At 36.7% G+C, this 25,010-nt stretch overlaps 1 protein-coding gene across 3 annotated transcripts in view; it reads left to right on the forward strand.

Moving 5' to 3' along the window:
• The window catches only part of LOC18429698 (Man1-Src1p-carboxy-terminal domain protein), a 30,402-nt gene extending 6,646 nt beyond the window's left edge, over positions 1-23,756 (forward strand). Inside the window, exons 2-10 of one of the 3 annotated variants that reach the window (XM_011623457.3) lie at positions 5,324-5,451; positions 5,564-5,635; positions 5,832-5,977; positions 6,056-6,170; positions 6,467-6,547; positions 7,361-7,498; positions 21,993-22,080; positions 23,185-23,292; positions 23,404-23,756. In XM_011623457.3, coding sequence (XP_011621759.2) covers positions 5,324-5,451; positions 5,564-5,635; positions 5,832-5,977; positions 6,056-6,170; positions 6,467-6,547; positions 7,361-7,498; positions 21,993-22,080; positions 23,185-23,292; positions 23,404-23,426 — 899 coding nt within the window. In that variant the 3' untranslated portion in view covers positions 23,427-23,756. The remainder of the gene's footprint in view (positions 1-5,323; positions 5,452-5,563; positions 5,636-5,831; positions 5,978-6,055; positions 6,171-6,466; positions 6,548-7,360; positions 7,499-21,992; positions 22,081-23,184; positions 23,293-23,403) is intronic. The other 2 variants (XM_088849703.1, XR_016042768.1) reach the window with 2 other exon arrangements.
• The last annotated feature ends 1,254 nt before the right edge of the window (positions 23,757-25,010 follow it).

Raw genomic sequence — 25,010 nt, forward strand, 5'->3', positions numbered from 1 at the left:
TTCCGATTCCTAAGACGATTTGGAATCTTAGGCATTTCCAAAAACTATGGGGTGAACCATCTTTTTCTTTTTAAAAATTAAAGGGGAAAACTTACTAAATCCAGTTGGTCATGGAAGCAAGCTAACATAAACAACCTTGGAAGAAAAGAGGGAAGAAAAATAGTAGTAGATAGGACATATTAAAAAAAAAATAGTAGATAGGGGTAGCCCTGCGTATAAGTAGTCTCTCCCATTGCTGGCCTGAGCTAGTGTGTGAGCAATGCCGTTTCCCTCCTTACATTGTATGTGGAAGTCACTTCCCTCCTATGACACAAATCTTGGATTTCCTCCTTGAATTCGGCCAATCTCCATGGATTATTTCCTTCACTGTGAGCCCAACGTATGGCTATCCAAGAATCCCTCCCAACTACAAGAGGATTTTAGAAAGTTTAAGAATTAATCTTCAGCCCCATAAGCTAGGCTCTGGTTTCAGCCACATTGGCATTGCCAGTGCCCGTTGGTCCTGCATAAATTGGGAGAACATTATCGCTGTATTGTTTGATAACTCGTCCCACCTATGAAGGCCTGATTGACGAAAGAGTCTTCATCGAAGTTTGGATTAAGCTTCACTTCTTTCAGTGCATGGGTCCTAATATTGGGTAACGTGCTGCTTGCTACCTCCTTGGGCTTTCATAATATCCTGTAGCATCAAGCAATGAAGTTCTTTTCTACTTTAGGCTCCCAAGATCATCACGTCTCTAACTCTTTCTCCCACTGTGGAAATTCTAGAGTGAGTACCTACCTTCCATCAGTGAACTATAACCAAGGAGAACTCCCCATAGTTCTACAAAATGCTCTTTAATGGACTCATAGTTGATTTTGTTGGAGTCTGTTGTCACTTTATGAAGCTTTGGAGGTGATGTTTTGCCTTGTATGTTAGCAACAATATGAGAATGTATAGTCGCAAAAACTTTCATTGCATGTCAAGAAGTTGAATATGCATTTGTTAGAAAAATGGCTGGTGATATGTGATATGTGAAATGTGGTGAGCTGTAGAGCCCCTAATAAAGGAGAGCACTCTTGGACACATTTCTTTACCAAATGTTGGAAATATGAGACACGGCCCGCTGATTTCCCTAAAAGCCTAATAAATAAACAAACTAAGAGAATAACAAAAAACAACCATTTCCTATCTATCTCCTTCTCGATGAACTCATTAGATCAACTCAAGTGCTTTGCCAATTCTCTCCACATCATGGCATTCAAATGATTCCATCAAGAGCTTCCTCCTTGTGAACAATCCATAATTACCCGAATCTCTCACTAAGGTCGTGATTCTGATTCGAGACCCTGATTCGATGATTTCGAATCCTGATTTGATGATTTCGATTGGGAATCTTCATGGAACCTGTTTCGTGAAATCTAGAAAATCTCGCTAATTCTCGATTTCGCAATCGGTGAATATCGATTCTATACTTGTTGAAATTGGTTTCCACATTTAATGGAATTCTACCGCCTGCCTCCTTTTTTTTTTTGCTTTTTTCTTTTAAAAGTGATGCTTAGAAGTTTTGAATGCCTCAAACTACTCGAGCTAGACATACAATCTCAAGCTACAAGGTGTGGTCATCTTTTGGTGAATCTCGATTCTATACTTGTTGAAATTGGTTTCCACATTTAATGGAATTCTACCACAGTGTTTAAAATGCGGCCGCATCATGCGGTACGTGGTGGGCTCCGCATAAGAACTGACCGCATATGCGCTTTTGACCTATGCGACTGCATATGCACCGCATCAAGCCGCATCGTATCGCATCGCACCCCATCCCATTGCATCCCCTTCCGTCGAATTTTTTTTCGATTTTGCCCCTCAAGGAGGGGCAAAATGGTCTTTTTGACCATCCAAAAATGGGGGAAATTGTTTGGGGGGTACTAAACCCCCTAAACAATGATTTCTAGCCATTTTTGTGGCTTTTTTTGCATCAAATCAAGGGAAAAAAATAATTTGACAGAAATTTATTTTTCATTCAAATCTTTGATTTGGCGGTTGTTTGATACTTGGATGCTGATTTGACGCTTTTGATTGTTAATTTGGGGATGTTAGGATGAATTTGTGATAAGAAATCGGGGTGCAAAATTTGACTTCAAATTTCAAAATTGAGTCTCAAAATGGATGATTGTATTAAGTTATTAACTATTAACTCTGCTTGAGCTTGACTTTTGGTTTGTAATATCACTATTTTGTGCTTATGGTTGTTTATGGTTGTGCTTATGGTTGTTGATGGTTGTGCCTATGGTTGTTATGGTTGTGCTTATGGTGTAAATTTGTGCTTATGGTTGTTGATTGTTGAATGTTTTATGAAGCTAGTTTCAAGTTTCTATTTTCTATCAGGGGATAGTGGATAACTGGATACAGAATCTCTGACAGCTAATAATTTTGAAGTTAATCATTAAACTAAAATACCTACTATCACATATATCACCTCCATATTTTTTTTTATGCATTAACCTATTTTTTTAGATTTTTTAGAATTTTTTTACATTTATTGACTGCATCGTCGCGATGCACCTGCATCCGGGCCACATCGAGCCACATTGCCGCATCGCTCCCCCTACCGCTTTTGGCTGCATCCCGCATTTTAAAAAACTCTACCACTCCCCCCCCCCCCCCCCCCCCCCTTTATTTTCCTTTTTTTTTTTTAATTGTTTAAAAGTGATTTTTAGAAGTTTCAAGGTATCAAACTACTCGAGCTAGACCTACAATCTCAAGCTATAAGGTGTAGTCATCTTTTTTGGCATGAAATGGCCAATAGTAACCAAAGTAATGGTCTACGTTCTCTACTTAAGTCTTTAAGAATGAATCGTGTTTACCCAATGAAGAGATTGCAACTCCAAGATGTTAGAAATAATGTAATACAAATCATGTAAACGTGCATGTTGATTTATGAGTAGGATTGAGACATCTATTTTTTCCTCCTCAGTTCCCTCTCAATTCCAAAGATGTCAGAATCTCGATTCCATATTGGTCGATTCCAATTAAGTTTGAAACTTGATTCCAAAGATTTAGGAATCTCGATTCCATCTACATAGGGATCTCGATTCTCTTTTGGTCGAATCTCTATTCCTAGAATAGGAATCTCATCCCCCCTGATTCTTCTTGTATGGATGCCGATTCTGAGAGTCTTCCAGCCAGTGGCGATTCCGCGCTTCTGATTCCTAAATCGGTTTAATTTCCGAATTACTTCAGGTAACTATGGAACAGTCACCAACCTTTCTGGTTCCCATCCTTGGCCAAATTTACGATTCCAAGGACCATCCTGACATAGTTTTTTTGAGAATGTTAACTTTGTATAGAATAAAAGAAATTTGCATGAATAATGTTCTATGTACAGCATCCCACATATCAGGCTCAAAATACAGAAATTAAAGCAGAGAGAGCGCTGAGGTTCAGGGGGAGAGAGATAGTTCAAAAAAGAAGCAACCCCACTTATTGGGTTTTAAAAAACAGAACCTAAACCAAGAGAGCGTAGTTGTTCAGGGGGAGAGAGAGAGGACCAAAAGAGGAGCAGGCATAAGATAATACAGCGGTAATGAGTGAAAGTAAACAAAAAAGAAATAAAGCACCACATTCACAGTGAGCGAGTCTTCATGGTTTCCTGAGGGGGTATTGCTGAGAGCCTTCATTTCTAAGAAAGTCTTCAGGTTGAGAAAGCATTGCTGAGGAAGTCTTCATGATTGTCTGATGGAGAATGCTGTCAGGTCTGGCTGGGATTCTGCTAAGATGGACTTGATGGCCTGTGGGAGAACTGTTGGTCCCTGATATTAGAAACCTGCGGTTCTGAGATTGGAGTACATGGCCTGTGGGAGGACTGCTGGTCCCAGAAATTAGAAACCTGCGGTTCTGAGATTTGGAGTCCATGCTTCGCAGTTGTCTGTGTGGTGTCTCCTGTCTTCAGCAGTGTGGCTTCCTATAAATCAAGCGGTAAAAGGCGAAGGGGCAAAGGCAAAGATTAAGTCTGAGATAGTAGCGATATTGCACATTTGGCATCTAGGGACGTCGAAGGAGTTGAGAGCGATGGAAATGCGGAATGAGTTGGTAAGAAGACAGAGATGGGTTGTGATACTCCTGATAGGGAATGTGGAGCAGGTCGTGTTGTGGAGGTTAAAGTTTGGGATATTGAGGGATGACTGAGGTATGGGTTTTGGGGGCAAGGAGGTTAAGAGAGAGGGTAGATAAAAGATGAAAGGGAGCTATAGCCCAAAGGCGAAGTAAAATATGCTAGACTTCCATATGCCCAAAGAGTTGTAACAGGTTGTCTAAGAAGGAGAGTGGAGAGGGGGAGGAGGATGAGTAAGTGGGAGAAGAAGAGGGGGAAGAATGAGAAGAAGAGAAGAGAAGAATGAGGAGAAGAGAGCGATGAATGTGAGAAGCGATGGTGAAGAGAGAATAGAGAGATGGTTGTGAGAAGCAAGGTGAAGAGGTAGAGAAGAAAATAGAGGAAAAGTGCAGTGGAGAGAGAAAAAGAGAATATGGGTGAGACTGGAGGAGAGAGGATCAGTCCCATTCTCAAGCAAGGACTGGTTAAGTCTCTGAAGAAGGCCCAGTGCTTTTACGTATACAAAAGCTCGGTTTTCCCTCCCTTTGACTAATCGTTTGATGAAATAATGTCCTTCCACGTTATTTTTACATAAGTTCCTTTATGCTCAAGCAAGGACTGGTAACCTTCTTAGTTTTCCTAGTGCCCCGATATCTTAGGTGTGCTCATTCATTCCAGTTTGATATATAAAAGCCTCTGACCTTGCTGGCATCTGTGCCAAAAACATCAGGTTGTCTCTTTTGTCTTAATCACTTCCTTGGAAGGAAGTAAGTTTGCTAAGTGATATATTCATATAGAGGCAGCTTCGTCTCTTAGACTTCCACTAATTGTAGACTCCCCGAATTTGTTGACAGGAGGTCAAGGGTTTGACGAACAAACTAATTTGACCTACCCTTTTTTCTTTCACAGAGAGGCAGCTTTGCTAGTAACTTAAATGAGAGTAATCCTGACTTCTGAGAACTGCAATACCCCTTTTCAATAGTGTCCTCGTTCGTGATTAACTTATTCTTCTTATTTTTTTTTTAATTTTATAGCGCTTATGTAGCAAATGGGCTTTTCTATAAGGGTTTCTTTTTTATTTTAGGAGTTATGCTACTTCTTAGTTTTTAACACATGGAAGAAACCAAACATAGAATGTGCATTTATAATTTTCAAAGGCTTTTTGACCCTTCTGTAGTCGTTCAAATATTGATTATTATAGTTTCATGTTACTTTTATTATTTTTAACCACTATTTGGTATTTGTTTCAGATTTTTGCGAGCCTTGTCCAAGCAATGGCTTGTGTTCTGAAGGCAAGTTGTCATGCATTGATGGATATAGAAAGCATGGGAGATTATGTATTGAAGATGGAGAGTTAAATGAAACAGCTAAGAGACTTGTGTGTCCAGGAAATTTCTTTTTTGAGCTCCGAAACGGGATGCAAATTTTTCTGAATTACCTTCCTTTAGGATCTTTCCAATGCTAGTAGTTACTGTGTTAAAAATGTGCAGTCAAAGATGGTTGAACTTCAGGCTTGTGGATCATATGCACATTTCCTTTGTCACGGAACTGGGGCAATCTGGGTATGTTATCATAGTTCTCCTTTGAGCACCATCCTTAGCCTATTTATTCCATTGTGGATCTCAACCCATCTTTTCTGTAAATAGGTATGTGTGTACAATAAGTAGACCTAGTTCTTACAAACAGCTTGCAAAGTTGAAGCTTCAAGCATCACTATACGCAATTTGGAATAACTTCAACTGAATCTTATATGTGCAGTTTCAGGAAGAAGAAATCTTAAGATCTGTTTGGGAATCCAATCTGAAAGTAAACTATGGAATTGACAGCCACATATTGGAGCATACAATACAAAAAGTACGAGAAATAGTAGAAAGCTCATTTGACATCAAAACAAGTCCTGATGGGTATGTTTACGCTAGATATTGGACCAAATTGGGGTACTAGACAGAAACATTGGAAATGTTGGTATGGTTTCTGTGCAGGATGAGAGAATTGAAGTGCCCAGACTGGCTAGCAGAACAGTACAAACCACTTCCCTGCATTCTTCGTATATGGTTCTTAAATCACATTCATTATATACTTCCAATTTCATTACTGGTGTGTAATCATCACATCTTCTAAAGATTTACGGTGCATTTGTTTACCAGAAGCTGCAGCATCCAGAAGCTGTGACTTTGATGACTGTTGCATATCCTGCATTTGTTTGTGGGAAGGGTGACGACGTCAAAGCAATATGTTTTGGGGAAGCCATGGGTTCCTTGCTAACCCCTGAAAGCAGCTTCCAAAGTGTTGTGAAAAATGGGGCTTTGGCTGCTCCATCTTTGTTTAATAAAACACATTCTTATTATTGCTTTCAATCAAATAGCATGTGACATATTGATTCCAATCTTCAGCTTGTAGCATTTGTGAGGCTTCTTTGGAGGGTTCACATGCATAGAAAATTGTCAACCAGAGCTGAGCAGATTTATGAGCAGGTATTCTTTTGAGCGCTTTCAAAATGTCCATTTCATGTTTTCAACCCCGATTGTCGAAAAGGAAAGTTAAGCATGATAATCATGCAATTGGCTATTTTTTTAGGAAACCATTGGATACTTGAATCCCCAAAGGAGCCAGCAAAAGGTTACTCTTTGGCCTCATCTATACACTTGCTCTTCTCAGAATCCAAAATGATACCCTGGTCTGACTAGTCCTGTTTTGCCAGCTCTCCCTTTGCACTGGGCATGACCTCCTTTACTTTATTTGGCCTTGTTTCGCTGAAATGTCAACATCAGTCCTCGTCTTGATGCCACAACTCATCCCATTGACACAGCCCACATATAAGCTCATTCACAACTCATGCCCACATTTGCGCCATCCATTTTCTAAACAATTCCTTCTTTGTCATATGATATTTTGCTGGCCATGCACAATTCAACTGACTTTAATATATTATAAGCTATTTCTATCTGGCTGACAATATCTCCCAATTGCTTACACTATTAAATAGGCATTCTTTAAAAATCATAAAAGAGTTTATACTGATGTAGTTAGAAACTGTAATTTATTTCTTTAAGCTTAGTTGTGGAGATCATGTAGAGAATTCTTGCTCCTAAGCTCAATGTTTCCTTGGTAATTCTTAGAATTTGTGGTGGAAATAGTCTCTGCCTGTATCCTTTCCTCTCCCATAGGTATACCATGGAATTTTGCATAGCTACGGTTCCACGGGGAAATTTGTCTTATATGTTGCATTCCTCATGTGTTGTTCATCTATTTCAGCACTGAATAAATTGTGTTACCTAATTTGACAGGTTTGTGAGGCACTGGAAGAGAATGCTGTGATGGTGAAGAATAGTCGTGGTGATTGTGGAGCATGGGTGGTTGCCTCTCGGTTGAGAGATCACTTACTTCTTCCTAATGAACGAAAGAATGCTAGTCTATGGAAAAAGGTACTCCTTGAATGTTATGGTAGTTTTTTTATTGGTGCTTCCTTGAATACAGTGCCTATTTGGGCTGTTTTCTTTGTCTGTGTTGTTTTCTTTCCTGTGGATCTTCTCGTGCATGTTGAAGTTTGCAAACTTCAACCCTATGTTAAAGAAATCGGAAACCGAATTGAGAAGGGCTGGTCCATTTCTGTTTCATCACAATAATAGCCATTATGAAGGAAAAGTGGTGTTTAAATGGAAACGGGGAAAGTAGGTAAAAAAGGGTAAAACCAAGGTTTAAAAGCTAGATCAGTGACCTGGATCGGCCACTCCAAAAACCGTGTCAGATCGGTAATCTGGATTAGAGAATTGGTCAGATCAGCTGGTTTCAACCTCAAAAACATTAAAAAAAAACCAAAAATCCTTCAAAATGGTTTTTTTGATTTTGCCAATAAGGGGGTGGTGCATTATGTACTTTTATTATTTTACAAAAATATGTGAATATTAAGATGTCGTTCTCCTGTTTGGATGTTTATCGACCAATGCGTTCACATCATTGGAGCTTACAATCATCATGGGTATCAATACATGGTCCAAAATAGAGCATGGAGCAACGAAAATGCAATCTAATACCAAAATGAAGCTGTTTCTTGTCCTCATTGTGTTGGCGCCTCTGATTGAATTGTCTCGACAATTCATTGAGCCGATCCATGTTCACCTCATAGTCATAGGTGCTGATCTGATTCTGCCCGGGTCGACCATGGTTGGTCTGCTGCTCTCTTAGCCCAAAGTCCCCAAGGTTTGTTTACCCCTCATGATGGATACCACTCTCTCGCTTGCCTTACCCTATTGCTTTCCCCCACCCCTCTTGTTAGATCTCGTATTGTGTATATCCTGGTGGGGACAAAGGTTGTCTCAAAATCATAATATCTCTCATTTTCTCACATACCTCCTTCCTACTCTTCTTCAACAGGTGCAACACTGGCTACATCTCCAACTAAAAATAGAATTGTCGGTGGGGAAGCTCCTCCTGCTTCTCCCTACTTATCAGTATATTCTTCTTCACATTCCTCGCTAATTACCTCAAGGAATACTCTCTTGCGTATCACTGAATCTTCTTCCTCCACCAACCACAGTTGCGTTGTATCTGCGATAAATATCGCATCCAGGTCGATTGGGTTATAATCCTCAATCTTCCTCAGTAGATTTTGTTGTCGGAGCTTCGAATTATGAACGAAAATGAGCTTTTGAAGCCTTAATGAAGTCAACCAAGTTCTTTTAGGAGTGTGTATCCCCTTGAAGGTATTCCAGTGTTGCTTAGATCTAGTAGTTGAACATGTATGGGATAGTACTTTGATTGCTATCCTATTTAAGTGAGGTCCGTCTCCACTACGACACTCCCACCACTCTGCTGAAATGAGATGCAAAGAGCGCTGTAAGAAAGGGCCAAAATATTTCATAAAGTGAATAGTGTAAAAGAAGATGTAGTTGCAAAAGAGGATCCCTTAATCCATCGTACTGCGGTAAGCCATGACAAATCTTATTTCTAATGAGCCTTCCGCTTCCCTATATTTAGACATGCAATAGACATTATGCTTTAGTGCTTTACTTATGGGTCACAGGTGCATCAAGTCAATGAGATTTTTAGGGGCTATAATAATTGTTAAATCTTATCTCACTCAATACTGCTAATTGATTTTTTTGGCTCCTCTCCAACCTCTCAATAATGTATTTCATCCCCTTGATGATCTTGTTAGGAAGAATAGGCACCCAATAAAAACAATTGGGGTCGAAGTAGAAACCTATACAATACAAAGATGGAGAAACCATTTAAATTGATATCGATGAAATATTTTAATTTAAACTTTCTAAGCATATAAGTAAACATTTACCTGCATAATGGATCAGGCCTCCCAATTAACTTTTCACCTTCTATCTATGCTTCTATCTATGATCTCACCATTATAGAGGTGAAACTACATTTCTTCTGAATAGATCTCTTTGCCCTCTCGATCCCTTCATAGACGATTCCCATGGTGGATTTCTTGTCACCATCCACCATTCTTAACAGTCTGACTAAAGTAACAATTGTGAGTTCCATGTGAGCACACTTGGACCAGAATCTCTTATCGGAGATTTTGCCCTCAACATTTTGTCCCACGGGACTTTGCGTGTTTGTCATTGTCCACTCCTCATTGGTGAACAATCTCTTCAATGCAGCTTGGGACTGTACAATAGAGCTCATAGCCACGTAGTCCGTTGCGAAGTAGGTGATAGTGGGCCTGATGAACTCCTTGTCGGTATGCTGTCTCATCAAATGAAGGATCTTGGAGCGGTTATAGATAAATTTTGTGATCGACCTTATCGAAACGAGTCTCCTTCACATACTTGAGCCCACCAATCTCCTCCAATATGAGATCAATACAATGGGCAGCACATGTGGTCTATACCAAATGTTTCTTTTTATCCATCAACCGTGACTCCACAGGAGTACAAGTCCTGACATTATTTGTAATAACTTGGACCACATATTTCTCTCCTTCCTCCTCGACTATCTGGTCCAATAATTGTGCAATGAACTTTGCTTCCTTCCTCACCCTAGTAACCTCTCTATTGGACAAGAAGGTCTTACCACGTGGGCATTAAACCCAAAAGTTTAGATAATGTTTTTGATTGACTTTGTCCCACCAACCATCACTCTAAACATCGTCTATCTTTGCATCCAAGATTGCTCTGCAAAGCTCATATGTTGTAGGAGGCTTCACCCTAGGCCTTGCTTTTTGAATTTCAGCGACCAGAAAGGGGTAATATGGGTTGTTGGCTGCATTAAAGGGGATTGCTTGATCGTACCACCATTTCCCTGTGGCCCTTCCCATTACATGCCTTGCACCATTGATCATACCTTTGAGGGTCATCTTTAGAGATTAAGACTTCGAGGCTAATGGATCAATGCAATCATTAGCCATTGGCCTCGTTGGTCTACTATTTGCTCTTGTTTTGCCCTCCATGGCACTAGCACTTCTGGACAAACCAGAAGTTGTCTTCTCTACATTTGAAGTGTAGGACGAGGTTGCTCCAGATGACCCCTCTACCGCAGTTGAACTGGCACCAGGTGCCCCTATACCTCCTTGCATACCCATACAAGGCCCTCCGTACATACCCATGCTAGGCCTTGTAAGCATGCTCGAGCTGGGCCATCTATTCATACTCGGGTCATGCTCTTCATACATGCTCCGGCCAGGCCCTCCATACATGCCCATTTCGTAATCACCATGCATGCCCTTGCTGCTCTCCCACCTCTACACTTCTTGCGAGCTAGCTCTCATTGCAAGTTTTATATCGAGGTTGAATTGCCGGTCTAGATCCATGCCACTTGATGGCACATATTAACTAGCGATCTCCTCATCCATCTCGTGTTTGGCTATCTTTGTACTCTTATTAGCCTTGAGGAGAGATGCCATTTGTTTCCTGATGTCGGTAGGTACATTATTACATGGAGCAACCTTCCCCTTGACCTCTGCGAAGTGCTGCTTGAACCGGTTTACTCCACTAGTTATAACCCCTTGGCAGTAGTTACATATGATATTGTCTTTCTTGTTTGCATCAACTTTTACCATGTGTTGCTATGCAAGGTCTTAGATTTAAACATGATGATAACTGTTGAAAATGCAAATGATAAAAAAAATCATACTGAAAGTCCAATATGAGAATCAATTTGCCCTCTGACCTAATGGCCACCAACTTGGCCTAATGGCCTAGTAAGTAACATAGTGCATTGTCATTTTGTGCTTATTACGTGCTAGTGTAGGTCATAAAGTTTTTCCTTAATGATTGTCTTTCTTCTATACTTCTTTTAGGGAAACAACAAACTGTGTTGATGAAGAGTAACCGCTGAACACAAGTTTAGCTATTGCCTAATTGAACGTAACTACTAGCTACCGATGTTCCTGTAATTTCTTCTAAAATGGAATTATAATCAAATAACATCACATGCACACATATTTTAAGAAAAACATGCAACTAATAGGAATTTTAAGAAAAGCATGCTAATGGCAGAATGAATATATTGTCTACAAGAACATGACTGGTGGCCAATGTGCTTATTAGCTCTCCTAAAATTGAGTTCACACCAGCACACTAATGCATCTAAATAAAAGAACAAATATAATGGCTTTATATGATTCATCTTTAAAGAAAAACCAAATGGTATGTCTATGAAAAGTTAATCACCAAGAAAGAATCAATGAACAATGACCAATGTATTAAGGCATACCATTTGAATACAAAATACAACATTGCGGTCCACAAATGGTAGTATCTGTATCATTTGTGCTAATTTGAAATTGGTCAACATTAAAATTTGGTCTCATGAATTTAATTATATAAAATAGCTGAGCTATTCAATACACCAATATTACTACTATATAATCATAATATTGCATCATGATCTAAAAATAATAAGAAACACTTCCATCTTATAAGATTTTAGAAAAAAAAAAACGTATTAAATTTTCAGTTTATAGCATAAAAATTATATCTTCAGAGATATAATTTTTCCCTGAAAATTTAAAAATATATACATAAAATTCGGTTTAATTATAAAAAATAAAAAAATACTGATTCACACATCAGTTGCATGGATAACATACATGCATCAAAAACCCTAATTTTTTTGGTGAAACATTGATTTTTAAAAAGGCAATTTATCAAAAACCACAAAATTGATCCTCATGTTAGCCAAAATTCTGTTTTTTTCAATTTATATCCATCAATTTGAATATCTAGTACCAAATATAGTCTCATTAGGATCATTTTCAATCAAATTTGAAATTTGATTGAAATTTGAGGAAGGATTCCTAAATTTCGTAGAACATGCGAGCAAACAAAAAAATTGTACAAAAAAGATACATGAAATGAAAAAAAAAAAAACCTAATTTATCGTATGATTGGGGCTTTGTAGGTCGAAAGCCCCAGTGAAATTGATCGAAATCAATTGAATGAGGCCGGTCTCTTCGATTTTTGTTTACTATGTGAGTTTCACCAACCCTAGAGTTTCAATAAAAAATTGATGCACTTTAATAAGGAAAATTGCGATAATGATTTTGTGGGAGATTCAACCACTTTCAATTTGAATCAATTTTCACAAAGAATTGTTGTGAATCGAAGCTAAAATCTGCAATTGGTGGATCTGTTTAAACTGTGAAAACAGGCCCTCAAATTTGAGGGAACTCTAACATTCCTATGAAACAAAAAATTCATTAAAGAAAGAAAAGAAATAAGAAATGAATATACTTGCTTGATTTGAGAATTGAAGCTATGGACATCAAAAGCACACCTTAGTTTGAATGAAATTGAGCTGCAAATCGATCGGGTTCTTAAAATTTTGGATCGTCATCATGCTTTTCAACAAGAATCTTTTGGGCAAAAATCAAGGAAGAATCTTTACTTAATCAAAGAAATAAACACAACAATTATATTAAAGACTTCATTTCCTTCAAAATGAACCAAATTTCAGACAAAATCGTTGTGTCGAAGAGAAAATATGCAAAAATGGTGGATTTGTTGAAACTGTGTAAAAACGGGCCTAAATTTGACGGAAAGTTTTTATGATAAATTTTTCATTGGTGAATCTTGGTGTTATAGATATTATACTATCACTTCATTCATTAATAGACTGAGAAAGCTTCAAAAGCATCCAAAGTGACAAATATGTGAAGATTCTTCAACTTTCAGTACATTATTGACGTAATCAACAAACCATACTATACAAAATTGGTTGATTCACTATACAGACGATCTACAGGGTGACATGGCCGGATCCTTACATAGTACGCAAGGTTTAAAAAATCACCGATCCAGATTGGAATCGCCCGATCTAGATTGGATTACGCACTGCCCATTTTGGATCCCCTCATATATTGGGATTCACCTGTTTTCTCCTCGGATCGCCGATTCCACTTTTCCGAATCGGCAATTTGCTATAGTAGAATCATGGATTCCATTTCTGAGCTAATAATGCCCCGAATATCACGGGTGCTTTTTCACCCTTTCCAATGCTTTTTTTTCTTGCCATTCTGAAGCTTTTTTCAGTCAGTTATTGAATGAAACGATTGTATGATGGCTATAAAAATAGGATTTACGAATCAAACGTCTATCGAAAAAATTTTCAATTGAATTTGAGTGCGTTTTTTTTCAGTTTTGAAAAATTTGCTAAGTTGTGGATTTTAACTTCGATAGCCAACCATTTTGGCTGAAATTTGGTGCATTTTAAAGAAACTAGAACCCTTTACATGATCTTTGTGTTGATTTGTTCAATTAAACGAAGATGGTAGGTGGATTTTTGCTCGAAAGGTTGCTCTTGAAAATCGTGACCCCGATCCAAAATTGAAGATCCCGATCGATTTATAGTTTGATTTTGATCAAATTAAGGTACTGTTTTTTATCTCCAAGCCTTCAATTCTCAAATAAAACAGGTAAATTCATTTATCATTTACTATCTCTTTTCTATGAATTTTTTGTTGCTCAGCTGTGATAAACGTTTTAGGGTTCCGCATTTTCTTAAATATTTACTTCAATTTTTAATAGAATTTCTTCAAATTTGATTCAAAATGATCCTAAATGTCCTACATAAATTAATATGGATCCAAGTTAATGGATCTAAACTGAAAACATAGAGAATTTTTGCCAAATGCACCTCAATTTAAGGGTTTTTTGAGTAATTAGTTTTTGAAAAGAAAAAATTATTTTGCTGAATGAAATTAGGGCTTTTGATGAATATGGGCTCTTGATACATATGGTGTGAGAATAGCTGAATGAAATTAGGGCTTTTGATGAATATGGGCTCTTGATACATATGGTGTGAGAATAGCTGAATGAAATTAGGGCTTTTGATGAATATGGGCTCTTGATTTATATGGTGTGAGAATACGTATATTTTTTTAATTTTTTGTTATCTTCAATTTTATCTCGTGATTTTGCAATTTTTAGGGGAGAAATGTTGATTTTTGAATTATTATTTTTATAATGTTATAACATCTAGACTTGAAGCGTATTATCGTTTTTTTTTTAATTTAATCTTATAATATTGTAGTATTTCTTTGTCCTATCTTTAATCAGTTTTTTTTATAACATCTTGACTTGAATGCTCGTGTTTTTCTTTGATGTGTATGTGTTTTTTTTTGTTATTTTCATTTGTCTTTTAACAATCCAATAAGTTTCATTTTTTGGTTTCAAGATGAATGTTTCAATGTAGCCGACCGCAATTAGTTGGGAAAATGCTATGATGATGATGATGATGAGTGTTTTAATGTATTTATCTTCAATCTTTCTATATTTTTATTTGTTTAATTGTAGTTAAGGTGTTCTCCTATTTTTGTAATAGCGTTTCTCTTTGATGGGTGGCTTAGATGAAAATAGAAAATCCTAAAGTAATGCAAATAGGACATTTGGATTACTAGATAATGATATTTGGCTGTTCAAATGTAATATCTCTTTAGTTTAATTTTCTTGCCTGATGTACTGATAAAAAAAAAAGTTAAAAAAAAATGCCTTGTCCCTTGTGTGTTGTTTATCCTTGAATGAAAAGATTCTCAAAAGGTCTCGGAAAATACTGAAAAATATCTCATTTGGCCTTTGGAAATGTTGCTTATGGAACCCTTGAATCGTTTGGGATTTGGCTGGTTTTAGAGTTAACTTGTTTAGTCCCATGCTGACTTTTGGGCAAATGTGAAACAATTTTTTTATTTTATTTTAAGTGCATGATAGAGTTCTTTAAATTAGCTCTCAAATTTATTTATTTTTGAGTGATTTTAAATTAGCTCTCTATTATGAAAATATAGTATTCACTTGGACTTGTCAATGTCTAAGTAGTTTGTACAAGTTACTAATGTCTTGGATAACCAAGCATTTTTAAGTCTCCCTTCTCTCTGTCTGCCATTTTCAAGTAGAGGTTCATTGTTTAATTCTAAATTTGGTATGCGTAATTATTTGCATTTAATTGTTATCATTTTTTTTATTTATTTCATGTTTACATAGTGTTCCTAAACCCTTGTCGCATTGTATGCTGAACCTAGATTTTAGGCAAAGAGCCCCTCTGAATCTTCAAATTCAAATATTTTACAGATTTCATATTTTCTTATATTCAAATTGGCACATATGATATAGATACTAGCATTTGGCGACCATAATGTTGTATTTTGGATTGTGTCATGATACATTGGTGATTAATTTTTGAGTTGTTTCCGCAATGATACAGATACTAGCATCTGGTTTTTCTTTAAAGATGCTTCTTTTAAAACCATTAATATTTGTTAATTGCTTCATTTATTAGATGAGACAATTAGCGCATTGGTAGCCAGTTATGTTCTTATATACAATATAATCCTAAAATGCTTTTCTTAAAATTCCTATTGCTTGCATGCTTTTCTTAAATTCCCTATGCATCCAATGTTATTTGATGATAAATTCCAATTTCGAAATTACTATAGAAATTACAAGAACATCTTCAAATGTTCCCATATTTCCTCCCAATTGTTGTAAAGCGTTCATGTGGCTCATTTATGTGCACTGTGCACCATGGGATGACATTTGTGAGAACCACCATCATAATAAGGGGCCAAATGGTCATGCTTTAGAAGGTGGGATGGATTTGAAAAGTGGGAAAAATAAACTGAAATAATTTCATATTAGGAAACCAAAAGGAAAAAAATGCAAAGAAAGAAAAGGTTCCACATTAGTAATAAAATAGTTATTTTGTTAGGGCACAATACTAATAAAATAGTAAAAAAATTGTTGGAGCATATTAGTAATAAAATAGTTATTTTACTATCAGCAGGGCACATCGATTTTCCTCTCGAACATTCAGGATGATTTTCTGACTGTTTGCATATTGACTAATTGTCATCATGTCCAAATCTAAGGAGGATCGTGCACGACGCCATGGGGTCAAAGGTCAACGTTGTTCCAAATAAAAAAGACAAAATCATATATAATTATTGTCAATTGGTCATAACTAGTGGAGTAAACCGGTTCAAGAAGCATTTGGCAGAGGTTAGGGGGGAGGTTGCTCTATGCAACAATGTACCTGTCAATTTCAGGAAACAAATAGCGGCTCTCCTTAAGAAGATAGATAAACAAAAGATGGATGAAGAGATCGCCAGACTATATGTGCCATCAAGTGGGTTGGTTCCAGACCAACAATTCAACCTCAACATGGAGTTTGCAATGAGTGCCAGCTTGGAAGAAGTGCATCGACAGGAGAGCGGGATGGGTATTCATAGTGGTTACAGAATGGACCTGTATAGAGGGCCCAACCTAAGCATGTATTAGCGGTCCAACCTGAGCATGTATCCTTAGCCCGAGCATCTATGGTGGGCCTGCCCCAAGCATGTATGGAGGGCCCACCATGGTTATGAATAGAGGGCCCAACAGAGGGGCACCTGATGCCAGTTCAACTTCAGCAGACCTGGTCCCACACTTGATGTAGAGGAGACGACTCCTGGCTTGTCCAGGAGTGCTAGCATCATGGATGGCAAGAAAGCACATAGTAGATCGATGAGGCCACTGGCTAAGGGTCCATTGAGCCATTTGCCTCAAAGCCCAAATCTCAATAGATGACCCTCATAGGCTTGATCAAAGGTGCAAGGCATATAATGGCAAGGACTAAGGTGCAAGGTATATAATAGCAAGGACTATGGGAAAATGGTGGTATGATCAAACGATTCCCTTCAATGCAGCCAACAGCTCATATTACCCCTCTATGGTCACTGAAATTTAGAAAGCAGGGTCTGGGGTGAAGCCTCTTACAATGTATGAGCTCAGCAGGACTATCTTGGATATAGAGGTAGAAGAAGTTCAGAAATGGATTGAGGATCTTAAGGAGAGTTGGCCGAAAACAGATGTCATTGTTATGAGTGACGGTTAGTGGGACAAAGTCAATAAGAAAGATTATCCAAACTTTCTAGTTTATTGTCCTCATGGTAAGACCTTCTTGTTTAAGAGATCGGTCACCACGGTGAGAAGTGAAGTTCATTGCACAATTATTGGACAAGATAGTTAAGGAGGTGGGAGAGAAGCATGTGGTCCAAGTTGTTAAAGATTAATGAAGAACGGAAACATTTGGTATGGACCCCATGTGCTGCCCATTGTATTGATCTCATATTGTAGGAGATTGGTCGGCTCAAGCATGTGAAGCCGACTCTTTAGCAAGGTCGATCACAAGATTTATCTATAACCACTCCAAGATTTTCCATTTGATGACACAACATACCGGCAAGGAGTTAATTAGGTCTGCCGTCACCCGGTTCGTGATGGACTATTTGGTTGTGAGCTCTATTGTACAGTCCCAAACCGCATTAAAGAGGTTGTTCACTAGTGAGGAGTGAAGAAAAGGAAAACTTGCAAAGTCCTGTCAGGGACGGAATGTTGAGGGCATAATCTCCAATATAAGATTTTAGTTCAGGTGTACCCACATTGAATTCACAACTGCTCCTTTAGTTACACTGTTGAGACTGATATACTGTGACAAGAAATACATCATGGAGATCCTTTATGAGATTGAGAAGGCAAAGAGATATATTAAGGAGAAGTGCAGTTTTGCCTCTGCAGTAGTGGAGATCATAGAGAAAAGGTGGAAAGATCAATTGGCATACCTGATCCACTATGCAGGTAAAATGTCTATTTATATACTTAGAATTAAAATATTTCTTCGGTGTCAATTTAGGTGGTTTCTCCATCTTTGTATTGTATAAGTTTCTGCTTCAGTTGTTTCTATTCAGTGCTTATTATTCCTAACAAGGTTATCTAGATACATTATTGATAGGTTGGAGAGGAGCCGTAAAAATAAATTAGTGGCATTGAGTGAGGTAAGATTTAACAATTACTGTAGCCTATAAAAATTTCATTGACTTGGTATACCTGTAACGCATAATTAAAGCACTAAAGCATAATGTCTTTGTTAGATTTCTATGTATAGAGAAGCGGAAGGCTTATTTGTAACAAGACTTGCCAGGGCTTTTCGCAGTACAATAGACCCTAGTAATGTCTTATATAATTACGTAATCTTTTACACCATTTTCCTTATGGAATGTTTCGGCCCTTTCTTACGACACTCTTTACGTCTCATTTTAGTTGAGTGGTGGGAGTGTCATGGTGGAGATGCACCTCACTTAAAGAGGATAACAATCAAGGAGCTCTCTCAGATATGTTCAGCTACTGGAAGTGAACGAAACTAGAGTACCTTCCAATGGATACACACTCTTAGAAGAAATCAGCTCACTTCGACGAGGCTTCAAAAGCTCATTTTCGTTCATTACAATTTGAAGCTCAAATGATGACATTTGGATAGGAAGATTGAGGATTATAGCCCAATTGACCTGGATGCAATATTTATCGTAGATACAACTGAGCAGTGGTTGGTGGAGAAAGATGATCCAGTGATGCGCAAGAGAGGATTTCATGAGGCAATTGGTGATTAATGTGAAGAATAAGATGTTGATGAGGAGGAGTAGGTTGCCCATCGACATTTGAACAATGTGTTGGAGATGTAGGTGGGGCACCCGTTGAAGGAGAGTGGGAACGGTTGTTCTTCAACAACGGGAGATGTGGGTATAGTCAGATCGACACCAAGGATTTTGAGGCATATATGGATCGGCTTAATAAATTGTCGAGACAATTCAATGAGTAACATCAACACGATGAAGAGGAAGACTGACGTCACCTTTTGTTTTAGTCACTGTTTACAAAATGGATTGGTGACTCGGATCGTCCACCCCAAAAACCATGTCGGATCGATGTATCGAATCGGAGAATCAGCCGAATTGGCAAGTTGTCCCAAAAGTTTTTCAAAAAATCATTATAAATCTCTAAAAATAGTGTTTTTTTAGTTTTTAAAAGAAATTAGGAGTAATGCATTATGTACTTTCATTACTTTGTAGAAATAGGTGAATACTGCGACGTTTTCTTGTCTAGATGTTTGTATAATTAGTAATTATAAACTATATTATCATAATATTGCATCAAAATAATTTAAAAAATTTATAAAACACTTCCATATTATAAGATTAAAAAAATAATTTCCCATAAAAAGTGAAATTCGTATCACATCAAAGTATCAAACATTTATTAATTCGCTTTACTCATCCAAAATTATCAAAACCTAACTAACTATGATATTATATACTGAAATTGAAATTGTTGGTTTATATTTTATAATTATTTTAGTTTACAAAATAAGAGCAAATAAAAAAGGTCTTATACTATCATCTAATTTAAAAAATCTTATTTACAATTTTTTTCTTATTTACAATTATAAGGGAAAATAATACATTACATAATTTATAATGCAAAATAAATTGATAAATAAAATAGAGGATTTAGTTTTTAATGTATGATTATTAATTATAATATTATAATAAACATGATTCAATAATTTTTGTATAACAACTTAATACAATTCAAATTTATGTTAAATTTTTATTGCTGTATAAAATATGTTATTGTAATAATAACAAATTAATAATAAGTTATTTGTTAATATTTGTAAAATTTATAAATATATTACTTTAAAATTACAATCTAGACTAAATATGTAAAGAACATAATCTATATAGCAATAATAATGTACTAAAAAATTGTTGAAAAAGAACCGATTCTCAAGCAAAGAACTGGTACAAACTGGCTTTAACCGGTCAGATCCCGTTTTATTAATAGATCCGGGATGGTTCCATCAATACCCAATCCGGATCGGGTGGATGTAGAGGATCGGCATTTTTTTAACCTTGGTTTTAGTTGTTGTATGCTCCATTTTGGACTATTGATTCACATCCATGATGATTGTAAGCTCTTTTTTCAGTGATATGAATGAATGGTTAACAAACATCCGGATAGGGGAATGTCTCAATATTTTGTGTATTTTTGCAAAATAATGAAAATACATAATGCATTAACCCCTAATGTTTTTGGAAACTCAAAAACACTATTTTTAGGGACTTTTAGTAATTTTTTAACATGGTTTTGGGCCGAAACCTACTGATATGGCTGATTCTCCGATCTAGATCGTCGATCCACCGATCTGATATGGTTTTTGAGGTGGCCTTGTTATTATGAGATCCGGAAACGATTCCCGATATGGATCGATGATTTTTAAAACCTTGGTGAATAGGGGATAATTCAAAAACTGGGTATATAATGGACAAATCTAGGAAACATGGATCGTTTAATATTTGTAAAAGGGTTTTTTTTCCATAATAATTGCCATTATTTTGGTTATCTTGATGATACCATCTGTTTTCTCCAACTTTTTGAAATTGTTTTACTAGATTGGATTGATACCGAATGTAAAAATTGCTATGCTGTTATACAATGGCCATTATAGTATGTACAATGGCCGTAGTATGGACTGTTTTTTACGCCCCAATCCATTATGTTTATGTAACGCATCGGTGGGAGGCATCAGGGTTGTAATGGCAGTTATAGCCACTGTTACTGTGCTTTAATGACACCAGAGCATCTCTAATAATTAGTTTGCAGAATTCAGACACACCAAAGTCAACTAGTTGACTGAACTAAGTGAAGATTAGAATTATCTGGGGTGATGAGAGATCAAAATTGGTTAATGATTGCTAGGATCAAGGATATGATGCTAACACCATTATATTGCCCAGTAACAGTTACTGTCATTGGTTTTGGCCATTATTTAAAATCACTCAAGGAAGAGATAGAGGTATTTTAAATAACAGTATTATTTTGGATCCTTTTTTTTGAAACAACACAAACTCTAGGAAGGTTTGATTACTTGTATGGCCCCTTCCTATAAGCATACCTTCCTAGAGTTTGTGTTGTTTCAAACTCTTTGTGTTTCATTTTCATACAGTCTCAGGCAAATCAATCAAGAAGGTTTGATTACTTGTTCTTCCTCAAACTCTAGGAAGGGGCCATACTACGCTGAATGAACCAACCAGTGTAGGGCTCCACATTGTGAGCTAAATATTAGCTTTGACCACTGGAAAAATAGAAGCAGCTTTTGTTTGAAACTTCTAGTTGATGCTCCTAATGACATTTTGTTAAATTTTCAATTTAAATCTTATGTCTTGAAGAAGTGTTTGGATTCATGCAGTGGCATGCTCTTCTATCCAGTAGGAAAATCCACAATGCAAAGAGAAACAACACTTTAAAGAAAATTTTAGAGCAGTTCTTTCCACTGCACCATGCTCCACACAGTGTAGACTATGCTTAAATGAGTACATTGTCAATTATGCTTTTGGACTCATTTACATCGAACAGAGAGCATATAAAACAGAAATGGCAGACATCCATGCTGTATAACTTAAATTCCATTAGTAGTTTCCTAAATATCGAAGCAACATACAGGTGAGGCTCTTCAGATTATTGTGCATGTCAATAGTAGTTGTCTATCAATGACTTGTCGATTATAATTTATTGATTCTTTGCTTGGATCTATTCTTGTAGACTATATTCTTCATTTATTGGCCACAATTTCATGTTTCTATTTATAATGAAGGTTGGAGAATTGGTTCAGGAAGATTCGCGTATAGATCGGTATCCATTGTTAATCAAAGGTGAAACAAAAATTGTTTGGGAGTGGCAAGGTATGAACTAAAGTTCCTTCTTGATAGTGGTGCGAACTAAGGCTGAATCTGATGAACTGAGCTTTCAAATATGATATTAATACATTAAAAACATACAATGCATGTTTAAACTGTATGCAATATATCATACGTTATATTATATGGCTAAAAAGCATACAATACATTTTATGCTGTGTGCCATATATCATAATTTATTTTATATGCGCTATATAAAGAATCCGTGTTCATTTATCCTCTAAATACACATAATATTCCATTTTGCTAACAACAACAGGCGAAGGAGATGAAAAAAAATACTTGCGAAAATATGTTAAAGAAAGGGGAAGCAAAAGGACCTGTCTGGAAAATAAGGGCTGGTCTTGAATTACTGTAGTAGGGCAAGACCAGCTGGTTCGGTTTGGACTTAGGAAACTGGCTGATCCAGACATTGAACTGGATATTCTTTGGTTCGATGTCGGTTGCAAGGTCCCACCGGTTCAGGATCCCCAACTTGACTATTGTGATGATTGGTTTCTGTTCCGGTTGGTCTGACCAGCCAGTCTGTCACAGTCTTAATTTCGTTGATACAGATTCATATCAGTTTGAGGGATATGTCACTTGTTTCCATGTCCATGTCTAGCATTACTGGAAATTCCAAGTCATATCCTTGCTACCCTGTATCCATTTCCCCACTTATAGTTGGTTAGTTTCGGTTTCCATTGGTTCTAGGGGAGCTACAGAAGGGGATGCTTTTTTCATATTTTGAGAACAGTAGCTAGTTTTGTAGAGGCTTTCGATGGGCGAATCTATCAAAACCGATGGCAATTCTACTATTTGAAATTCGGATTAGAATTTGTATGGTCCTTTTTTTCTAAAGTATCTAATTAGATTTCATTTGACAAAGCTATGATGCTTTGAAATTTGCCTTGGAAAGGCTTAACAATTATCAGGTTCACATCAAAGGGCAAAAGATTGGTAGTCACTATTTTATTATTGAAAGACAATTCATGAAATTAGTTTTTCAATTCATTAATAGCACAATCTAATAACAAATGTTTGCTTGCATCCGAGTTGCTTGTTTTGGTAGTATGCAGATCTCTTAGATTGGTTTCTTTTCTCTTTTAGTGGAGGGCTCTCTACATTCAAGGATGAGAACAACACAAAGAGTGAGCAAGATGAGACATTTTGAAAATGAAACTGCAGTTTCAAAACAAGAAAGTTGCAGCAGGGCAGGTGACTGTCGTAATCAATTCAGTGTTGATAGTTTTCTTCTTCCCTTGACTAATGTCACCTTGAATATATTGAGGATTTTACTTCCTTTTCTGTTTCTTATTTTTTTTTCAGTCCCAGGTCTTGCATACTCTTAAACCAAATACTAGTTCGATCAATTGTTCTTGAAGCTGCATCTTCAACTGAAATCTCTGCCAGATCACTGATTCCCAAACATGGAAGTTCTTGAAATGGAGATATCTACTGGCTGGCAGACAAATCTGTGTGTGTGTGTGAGAGAGAGAGAGAGAGAGTAAGAAGTTGGGTTCCCATGATATGGTATATATTGTGACAATACTGTTTCAAATTCCTCACCTTCAGTAACCCCTTGCACATCGATAGTGATTTCTGTGCCTCCCTTATTTAAAGGGTGTGGTTTGTATAAGGATAAGGCTCTAAACAATCAAAGTACAGTGCGCCTTCAAATAGTTTCGAGACATGTGGTTTCAAACATTAAATCTATGTTATAGCCTTAAAATATATTTTGTCTCTAATTATAAAATTTAAAGCTTAAACGATAATGTAGATCGAGTAGATCTATTAAAACTTGAAAAGCATAAAATTGACAATCTAAAAGTGCATTATAAGATGTACTATTTTCAAAACTTAACAATCCATTTTTTTCTTATGTCCATGCATCTTGAGGCCAGGATGATCAATTCGAGGGTATCTGGGTATCAAAACCACCTCTTCTTGTGACATTTTTGAGGTGCCCTCTAATTTAGTTGTTTAGAGCCTCGCACTTATATAAACTTTTTTCTTAATTAAAAGGGACATTTTTTCATAACACGTAGTCTACTTCATAGCTACACTGAGCGGTACAATACCGTGTATAAAATCTTGTAGTTTGCATCAATTGACAATGAAAATATTTTGTTCTTATTTTTCCCTCATAGTGGGATCAGAAGTTGTATTGCTAGCAATATTCATGAATATCATCCAGCGGTGGAGGGCTTTTTAAAGCTTTTTAGGAACTGGATCACAGACATTTGAGGATAACATTACATGGTGATGCTCATCAAAGGAGATGAGGGGAACCTCAGGTCTTTTCTTGATTTCAGTTTTTGCCTGGTCTTTAACCTTCTTTATAGAGATAGGCTTAGACACCACTCCCAAGGCCTCAAGTCATGGGAAACTTAAGGCGTTAGTGGAATGTTGAAGCACCAGTCATTCTTATAGTGACCGACCTATTAAAAGATGGGTGCGGTTTGTATAGTACACATTCAAGTAGTGTTTGAGATACCCTTAAAATATTTTTTTATCTTTAATTATAAAATTTAAAGCTTAAAAAATAGTGTAAATCAAGAAAATTTATGAAAACTTGATCAATTTGAGGATATTTGGGCATCAAAACCTTTTCTAATGATAATTTTGAAGTGGGCTCTAATTTGATTGTTTAGAGCCTCAGCTTTATATAAACATTTTCCTTGAAAGATGGAAGCCTGTCAATAGATACTCACATATACTATGGGTCCAATCCTAGTGTTCGAGATAGTACAGCTTCAACCTCATCTTTGTCTCGTCCTGTTTTTTCTTTGATAGAAAATCATAAATTTTATTAATAAGATATTAAAATGAAATTATAGAATCCCAGATAAGAGTCTCATTTAAAGCTATACCCCCTTTGACAAGGAAATCCGCTAAATATTGGTCTCACAATAAACATGTACAAAGGAAAAATA

Source organism: Amborella trichopoda, chromosome 10, assembly GCF_054954075.1.
Source record: "Amborella trichopoda isolate Santa Cruz 75 chromosome 10, AtrichopodaSantaCruz75HAP2 v2.0, whole genome shotgun sequence".
NCBI lineage: Eukaryota > Viridiplantae > Streptophyta > Magnoliopsida > Amborellales > Amborellaceae > Amborella > Amborella trichopoda.